We start from the raw sequence: 9,635 nt of genomic DNA on the forward strand, positions 1-9,635 counted from the left end.
TGTTAACATTTCCTCTTCTCTGTTTTTTTAGTATATGTGCTTCTTAATAGTCATCATTCTGGGTCAGCTTTTCATCACCTTTGTGCTATTAATACGAAGAGAGAAGGCAAGTCTTTACATTATTTATTTATACTGTAAGGAAAACACAGCTGACTTCAACTTCACACACGAGATTCCACATTCAACTGGTTGATAAAAATGATTAAACAAATTGTCTAATGCACATTTTGAATGTCACCAGATTGAGCAGTTTTTGAGGGATAATGTGGACGAGATCATTAGGCAGTACGGAGGAAATGAAACCCAAACGTCTTGGAAACTTCTAGACAGTGTGCAGACTTCTGTACGTGCCTGATTTACACTTGAATGCAAGATGACTGTATGATTAGAACTATTTTATCTGACAATCTGCTATAGGAAGGTGTGTTTTATATATGTGTGATATAAGTGCATTTTCTTTTTGCTGTAGGCACAATGCTGTGGTAGGCTGACCTCAAATGAATGGAGGAATAACACAGTTATTGAGTCGCTGGGGGAGACTGACATTTACCCTTGCTCCTGTTTTAACGGTACCTGCCCTGTAATTCTAGCTGGAACACACAGCTTTGGAAACGGATCAGACATCTATAAAACGGTAACATATGTTGCCTTTTTTCCATCATTACAACCTTTTTACTTATCCTCCCTGTTTTAATTTGCACACTAAAGCAGTTTATTTGGTGATAGGGCTGTGAGAAGGTTTTGGTGGACTGGCTAGAGATGAATATAATCGTAATATTTGGAATGGATGTTGGGCTTCTTTTGATTCAGGTAAGGAGAGACCAAAAATTGTAATTATTTTTCACACAATATGTAACCAATTTAAAAAATATTCTGGGTTAAATAAAAGTTAAGCATCTTGGACTTAGCTAAAAAAATAAAATAATTGTTGTATGTTTCTCCCTTGGAAGTGCATGTATGATACAAGTTAAGCATCTTTGACTTATACAGCAAAAATAAAATAAAAAACAACAAAAATTAAATAAATAATTGTTTATGTATATCTCTACCTTGTAAGTGAATAGTGCAACTAATTTTAGTGATAGAGCTAGTATTTAACCTGAAATAAAATAAAATAAACTCAACTAAAAATATTAAAAACATAAATATGAATTGTTGTATATTCTCCCTTGGAAGCGCATAATGCATTTCAAGTTAAGCATCTTTCACAGCAAAAAATAAAACAAAATAAAATTAATATTATATATAAAAATAATATTTTTCTCTTGCAAGTGTATAATTCAATTAATTTTAGTGATTGAGTGTAACTTGTATTTAACCTGAAATAAAATAAAATATTAAATAAAATACACCTTTTTCAAATAATACAAATGGAATGCATTTTAGTGACTGAAGCTTAATTTGTATTTAACCTGTCCTGGAATATTTCTAAACTGAGATAGGATATTAAAAGTAGTATTTGAACATAAAAAAAAAATCGAAATCTAAATGATTTTGGATTGTTTTGTCTCGTAATGCTCAGATTCTGCAGTTTATCTTTGGCATCCAAACCTTCAAATGCATCGGCCGCAAGACGAGGGAACCGCATCCCAATAATCTACTGAATGCCATGGAGGAGAATCCAGCAGCGCAGCCTGAACACCAGCAGTACAGTATGGAAAATCAGCAGTTTGATAGTCAAACCTATGACCCTCAAATGGACAGTGGCAGCTATCATCACGGTGGATATGTTGACGGGAATTATGACCAGTATAACAATCCTGAATTTTATCCAGAACAGGATAACAGTCAAATGTACAATAGCCAACATAATTTGCATTACCAACAGGGCTATATACAACAATAGAACTACCATCAGAGCTACAATCCTGATGATTACTGAAGCCACATTTCTTCTCTCATGTAACGTGATCAGATTGGGATGGGCTAATTTGCTGTTTTAAAAATAGCATTCTGTACAAAGAGCAAGCTGTGGTCTGTGCCTGACCAAAGACATCTAAAACCTTCTCGTAAGACCATTGTTTTGTTTCACTAAGTTCAGGTTAGTGCCTGTTCCCAGGAGTATCATCTGTCATTTTAAAGACAACCAGCATCTTTTTCTCAAACAATTCATTCCAGACCTCTAAAATCAAAGGCTTTTTAAGACAAAATATTTCCGTAGAAGTCACAGTTCAGGGTCTGATGACAGACAATTAACTATCTCTTTTTATTTTGGCAGATTTCATAAGTTTCCGTTTTATTTTAATGCCCCTTGACAAGTTTACAGGTATTGTATAACTGTAGTAGTGTAATTATATAAAAATACTGACCTGAAATTATAACCAATATAATATGAGACAATCCACACAATATACACACAATCCACACAATATAACTACCAACAATAATATTAAAACACTGTTATATGGCAAAAATATTCAAAACACGTTTTAAATAAAGAATACAAATCTACGTTTTCTACTTGAACCATACAATTAAAAATAAACATGTTTTATATACAAAGGCTAGATTTACATTATTTGGATTATTACTAATCAATAGAGAACAAAAAAAAAACAATGTGTATAAACCATTAGTCATCCTTTGCTTTTCGTGCCACGAAGATTCCTCGCTCTCGGTTGTGATATTCGGATGATTCGAGAAGTTGTTTTGTAAATCACTGCACACTCAGACCTGCTTTATGAGTCAAGACTTGATGTTAATGACACTGGGGGCCATTTAGTGTGAGTCGGCGAGTCAAGAGTGGGCTTTGACTGAAGTTTGATGGACAACACTCTCTATAGGCCATAAAGAGCGGCGTGTCTGTCTGCATGAGAGGGCCCTTTGTTACGGTCGCTTTGTGGTTGATGATAGCCAGGCTGACATTACCGACCTCGTGTGGTTATGAGTTGGCAGTCATGCTTTACGACAACAGTTGACAGCGCACGCATTGATGGAGACAAGGAGAAAGTTACATGGAGAGGAGCTTGAGATTTCCACTGCCAGTACCTGATTCTGCTCTGGACAGAGTGATGCACAATGAGTCAATGGGAGATTTTCAGGACTGTCTGGGATGCGCTGGGACAGTGACACAAAAGTTATTCCAAAATAGCATAAAAGGGTCTTATTTAATATGAACATGTTCATCATAAAATAGTATAAACCCACAATGTCTCCAAACCCATTTTTCTTAATTGTGTACAATATATCTATTATTTTATAGTTTGAAACCAAATAAACTTCTTCTCGTAAAATGTTCTACTTGAAAAATGTGTAAATTGTACTTTATTTCTTCAAAATAGCCTAAAGATAACTTGGTTTGGTATTTTGTTATATAATGCATTGGAAATCATACATTAAGTGCAGCTTAATGCCGAGTTCACACTGCACGATTTTAGCCCGATTTTTCACTCGCTGACAGGTTTTGTGAAATCGCCGACAAATGCCCGAAATCGTGTTCAAACACTTTTTGGGGCTTTTGTTGTACGGAAAGAAGCCGCATGAACATTGACTAATCTATCAAATCCGAACATTGAAGAATCAATTCTAATCTACTCAGTTGGTCTTAATCTCATGACAATGCCATTTAGTTACAGTGAGCAAGAAAACAGACACCGGAATAGAATGAGCGAGAGATGCTATAGCAAGTGAGATTGAATTATAGGACATGAGTCATGTTGATGTTCTTTACTATGTGAGCTCTTTTCTCATGCTCTCTGGCTTTCCCCATGTTGTCACGAAAACAATCAGCTCTTGTTGCGCCGCTGGAGTGTGCGAGCATGTGGACAAGGCCAAACTAGTTAATAAAACGCAGTCGGACCGATGACCTGGATTACAGACCATCTCAAGAGGGACAGAGACATTCGGTTCTTCCAGCCAGAGTGTGTTTGTGTGAGAGACACAGAGTTTGAACGTGTTAAAACCAAAGTGGATGAAACGAGAGCCGTCAGATCCTTCCCTCTTCAGAAGAACCGGATCTTGTGAGGATCTCATCTGGTTCAATATTGGTTAATAAACGAGTAGTAAACGCCAAAAATCTTGGCACTGTTGTCCCCCGCTCTAAATCAAACGTGTTTCTAGACAAGCCTGTGCTCTGTTCCAAAGATGTTTTCTGGTGCAAAATAAACCACTATCCTCATGCAATGGTGCGCTGGCACAAAAAAGCCATTTATCCTCCTCGCAGAGGCCTGCAGGACCAGCGGCGTTCCTCAAAGCCAACAAGCTGCCGCGGGCATCGCAGCAGACCAGCCAATGCGCTCATCAAAGAGCCACACTTCCTGCCGGATGAAATTCTCCCATAGTTTTTAGGATGGCATCCCGGAATATCAGACTCTCACTGATTAGTTAAGCCTGACACAAGTTGCGATTCGTCTCTTCAGCCTAATGTTTTTTTTTGTGGTGAGCAGGTACAGCTTGATGAGTAAGTCTAGAAACATCTCATGCATCCCTCCTGGAACAGCCACAATATTCCCTTCATTGTCCGCTTCATAAACCCGGAGGTCTCCACCACAAAATACTGCCATTTCCAATGAGTTTCCTCATGCATTTTTCATTTAAACCTCTGTGTCTGCACACCCTAAAGAATCCAGCCACGCCCTGTAAGGATGCCACATGTTGATGGAAAAAAAGGCTTTGTTAGGTCTTGTTTACTAACTGGTAAACAGACAAAGACTTGTAAGTAACAGACTGCTACCTGTCCTGCTGGCTGCTAGAGCTGGAATCAGGGTCCCCTTGCGCAGCTCCGCTGTGGGGCCCAGTTCTGCTTTCTTCAGCTCCGTCGTGGGGCTCATTCAAGCTGACTTCATGCATTCTTTGCACACAACAGCCGCTTCTTCTGAATACCTGCGGATAGGTATAGATTAAGATAACTTTGATGGATGACCAGTACTTTCTATCATAGTTGATTGACCTCAATGCATTTAGGCGTGCAAAATACGGGTGTTTTCAAAGCAGAGCGCTGTCAATGCAAAAATGGCAACAATTTCAACGAACGCCTTCAGGGCTTCCTCACTATTGTGACGCAAGCTACTGCTGCTGGTAAACATGGCTATATTGTGTAAAATATAAGGGTACTAACTTACCATCTTGACAGAGAGGACCAGAAGTGCCATGCTGGGGATGATGAACAGCGCCAAGAGCCCGTGAATCGCTCCGTTCATACCGTTCTGCTGTCTGCTTTGACCTGCCAGAACATAAAAGCACATTCCCTTCTTAGTTCTTACGTGTACAGTACACTATATAGCATGAAGTATGTGGACACCTGAACGCCACACCCATATGTGTTTGTTGAGCATTTCATTTGAAAAGCATTGGCATTAATGAGGTGTTTAATCTCCCTAACGGCTTCCATTTTTCTTGGAAGGCTTTCCAATAGATGTTGGGACATGGCTGTGGGGATTCGCTTTCATTCAGACAGAAGAGCATCAGAGAGACAGTGTTAGTCTTCTCAATGTCATTTACGAAGAGCTTTTAAAAATAAAATTTGTCATTGATACAACGGAGACAAAAAATAGTTATGATGACGATAATTAAGTTAAGTTATATTGACGAAAATAACTATTTTAATTGTGATTTTACTGTTGGCCATGAGAATATTATATGAAAAAAAAAAATAACACTGCAAGATATTAACAATGGACTAACAACATTTTTCTAGAAAAATCTAGATTTTTTTTTCAAATAATCCAATCAGTTTATATATTATATCAGGCATTCCAAAACATTTTTTGTCAGCTGAACTCCTTTGACAAAAATATCTGAAGTACCCATCTACCACACACACACAACATAAACATAATATTACAAGTTGACACGAATGCACAAGAAAACCTGAACTAAGTTACATGCTAATTAGAATTCACATTGTGAATACGGTCTTTCTGTATTTAAAGCACAATGCATTAAAACACGCACAATGAATGAATAAAGCATTAATAATTCATAACACTGTATTGCAATACTGTAGTCATTACAATGTTATTATTTCATGAGCTCATGTTCTCACAACAAGGACAGTTTTTATATTCTGTTAAATGTTGAGATAAAATTCATATTAAAATGTTTGGATATTTAATTTAGCACTTTCTCAACGTAATATTGACTAAATGTAGAGGATATTTAAAGAATATATATCTTTTATATTTATACATTTAAAGAATAATAGACAAAATGTTTGACTAAAACTATTAAATTAATGCAGTAAGGGCATCAGGTTTGGGCTTTGTGAAGACCTGTCAAGTTCAGCCACTCCGGGACATTTGGTTTCACACAATTCTCTAGAATGTTATCACATGCTTGGATAGTGCTACACTCCTGTTTTACAAACAACATATCTACTGATTTACCGGCTATAGTGTGTGTTTTGCACACATGTACTCAAATTTTGCATGCATTTGCTCAAGTTTTAACACATTTATATGCAGCCCAGATGGAATCAGCATCCTTGGAACTCTGAAAAACAGCAGTTTTCTGGCGAATTGGTTCTACATATCCGCCATTCTTTGCTTTATCATGTTTACATCGGTTCTGCAGAATTCTCATGTTCTCTTCCAAAAAAGATTCCATCTAGACCTGCTCATGCATCATATACATTAAAAAAACAAAACAAAAAAAAAACAATATTTTGCACATTCACCTGGTGTGAATGGAGGAGCTGCGGGGATCTGGCAAGGAGGAGGTGTGCAGTCATGAAACTTGCCAAGTGTAGATCCAGCCGCTGTAAGAACCTCTTTAACATGACTGAAGTAACGTCTAGTCGGCCACTTTCCCCTTCTATAGTGGCACTCGAATGTTTGCATTGTCACCTCCTAGAGAAGACAAACAAACCAGAGTGAACCGACAGCCACGACAACGTTTCAAAGAATGCAAATGTAAACGCAAGGAGATTACCAGCTCCTCATTGTCCAGAGTGAAACGAAAACCCTCCAGCATTGTTATAAAAATAGTGATGTTCACTTTATTGGTGGACAGATTGCCAAACTTGAGGGCCAATGTTTTTAAACTGCTTTCGACGTGATACAGGTTCACATATAGCCAGCAAGCTCCACCCTTAGATATTAGAAAAGAAAACATGATTAGGTGTCACTTGTGGAACTGTCACAAACCACAACAACTCTGTAATACATAATTTTTATCGGATAATAGCCCTAAAATGTATTTGGACACTTAAGCCACACTTAAAAATGAAGTCAATTGCATGATATTCAAGCCGGGTGGAATTTATTTGAAAGAAACATGCGTGAGCACATTTTAATGCAAAACTTTTCAAAATATAATGTTTGTTAGGTTTAAATGATAAAAACAACAGATACATTGTTTAAACTTAAGAAAATATTATGGAATATGGAAAGGTATTAAGACAGTTTGCAAATGTATGTGAACTACACCTGCTAGGAGAACTAACTTTATGCATTCACTAAAATTCACTTATAATTCAGCCTTCGCAAAAATCTGAAAAGTGAAGTTAGTTCAGAGATAAGCTTTAGCATCATTTGTTTGCCACATGGTTTGGTATTTTATCTATTACAAATAAAACTCATACATGAAGTGTGGCTCAAAGAGTGCAAATACGAGTTTGGGCCACTATAAATGTATCCACATGAATAATAGAGCAAACATAGTCAACCATGTCATCAAATATTAGCATTTATCACGCTTACCACATCCTTGGTGATGAAGCGAATAGGTATTCTGTAGTCACTGGGAATGTTTTCACTCTGATGGGATGAAAAAAACAAGAATTGGTTGGTTGTATAGCAGAAAAAAACGTCCTGACTAGCAAAACATTTTTTTGTAAATGTCATTGATTTCCCTGCTGGGAAAAAACAGCTAAAACTAGATGGTTTATTGATCTTAGCTGGTTTCCCAGCCTGGCCAAACTAGTCTTAGCCTGTTAATGGTCTCCCTGCATGGCTAAACTGAAATTCAGCTAGGCTTCCAGCATCAAATCCCCTCTAAAACAGCTTTCAGACCAACTCGAGAGACCAATAAACCATCTCAAGAAGTTTTTCTTTTTTTTTGCCCAGCAGTGTTCCACAGAGTAAGAATACTGAAAGCAAGAAAACAACGAATAAAACTTCTTTTGTAAATCTTACCAGTATGTCCAACGTGGCCACATCATCTGTTAAAGGGCTTCCAAAAACACCTGAGCAGGTCACAAGCCCAGAAAAAAGCAACACTAATACACAAATGCTTTCTCCAATCTACAACGAAAAAGTCTCAATGTAGTTACAGTAATTTAGACAGTAAATAACGCGCGCAATGCCAAACACCTATCCAGCCTGAACATGATCACAGGATACATCCTAATCGTTTCACTAAACTACCCCTATAAGTAATGAAAAGTAATCAACGATTGCATAAGTTGTGTTAGTTGAGCCACCTCGCATTTGGTTACGCTGTGGGTGTGCGTGCGCGTCCCCAAAAGTGCGTGTACTCACCTTAACCTCCCTCATGTGGAACATGGGAATATTAAAAACAAATCAGCCGTGACTCCTTACTTTCTTCGTTTGCCCTGACAACGGAATGCAGGCATGTTTCCGCCTGTACATCTGACTGGAGATAATCACAGGACGGGCTCGGGATCAGTGGTTTTGGCGTGTCTTTCTCCTCCGGTCCCGATGGAGAGCATGGCGTGCTCAGTGCGCGACGCCTGAGCGCAATTTCGCCCTGCAGCGCTTCTGTGAACTGAATGGGGGCGGATGGACTTGTCCTCTGTGTTTAAGAGGTAGGGCGCTTTGACTCACTTATAACGTGTCAAATAGAGAAAACTATTCAAGGAAACCTGGGTGACTCATCCAGACCTCAATCACAAGTGACAGTGTGGGAGTTTCGTATGGAAAAAAGAAAAGCAAATGTTAAACCAGCCTAAGACTGTTTGCTGGTCTTGGCTGATTTGAGCTGGCCCCCCTAGTGCTCCAAAGTCTAAAACCATCCCGACCAAATAAAATGAAAAGTACCTCAAACTAGCTGAGAAATAGCCAAAATCCCTCTTAAAAACAACTTGAACAGCTGAAAAGTGCACCAGCCCTCTAAAAAACGGTTGAAAAGTGCCACAAACACCCTGAAACAATGGTTTGCTGGTCGCTCAGCCTGATAACTTGGTATTAAAGTGGTTTGGGGCACATTTCAGAAGGGGCATACTGTGAGACCTGCTAAAGACAACTTAAACTAGCTAAGACCAGTTTAAGATGTTTTCTTTATCTGTTTAACAAGGTAATAACAGTCTGTAATTACAAGATGATCCACAAAATAATTGCACAAAAGTAGGCTACATGTAGTTCATTATTAACACCAAATAATTACCAGTATTAAAGGAGAAGTTCACTTCCAGACCAAAATGTACAGATAATGTACTCACCCCCTTGTCATCCAAGATGTTCATGTCTTTCTTTCTTCAGTCGTAAATAAATTATGTTTTTTGAAGAAAACATTTCAGGAATTATCTCCATATAATGGATTTATATGGTGCCCTCGAGTTTGAACTTCCAAAATGCATTTTCAATGCAGCTTCAATGGGCTCTAAACGATCCCAGCCGAGGAAGAAGGGTCTTATCTAGCGACAACATTTTGAAATTTTTTTACTATTTAAAAATAACTGTTTTCTATTTAAATATATTTTAAAATGTAATTTATTCCTGTGATTTCAAAGCTAAATT

General features: G+C 37.9%; 2 protein-coding genes across 2 annotated transcripts; one reads left to right on the top strand and one right to left on the bottom strand.

Annotated features, from left to right (window-relative positions):
• Window positions 1–211: 211 nt before the first annotated feature.
• LOC107743673 (CD82 antigen-like) lies at window positions 212–3,387 on the top strand (the record flags this gene model as incomplete). The annotated part of the gene is made up of 5 exons (XM_016557043.1): window positions 212–343; window positions 470–634; window positions 727–810; window positions 1,523–1,828; window positions 1,859–3,387. Coding segments are annotated over 5 exons (711 nt in total), but the record flags the coding sequence as incomplete, so codon positions are not given.
• A 52-nt stretch (window positions 3,388–3,439) lies between these two features.
• LOC107743632 (uncharacterized) lies at window positions 3,440–8,619 on the bottom strand. Its single transcript, XM_016556972.1, has 8 exons — window positions 8,418–8,619; window positions 8,073–8,180; window positions 7,638–7,694; window positions 6,868–7,026; window positions 6,614–6,785; window positions 5,061–5,161; window positions 4,673–4,821; window positions 3,440–4,575 (listed from the first exon to the last, which is right to left on the bottom strand). The coding sequence occupies exons 1-8, from the start codon at window positions 8,439–8,441 to the stop codon at window positions 4,533–4,535; spliced, it is 813 nt and encodes a 270-aa protein (XP_016412458.1). The 5' UTR covers window positions 8,442–8,619; the 3' UTR covers window positions 3,440–4,532.
• Between the last annotated feature and the right edge of the window lie 1,016 nt (window positions 8,620–9,635).

The sequence above is a fragment of the Sinocyclocheilus rhinocerous genome, unplaced genomic scaffold, assembly GCF_001515625.1.
Source record: "Sinocyclocheilus rhinocerous isolate Xijiao unplaced genomic scaffold, SAMN03320098_v1.1 scaffold551, whole genome shotgun sequence".
Lineage (NCBI taxonomy): Eukaryota > Metazoa > Chordata > Actinopteri > Cypriniformes > Cyprinidae > Sinocyclocheilus > Sinocyclocheilus rhinocerous.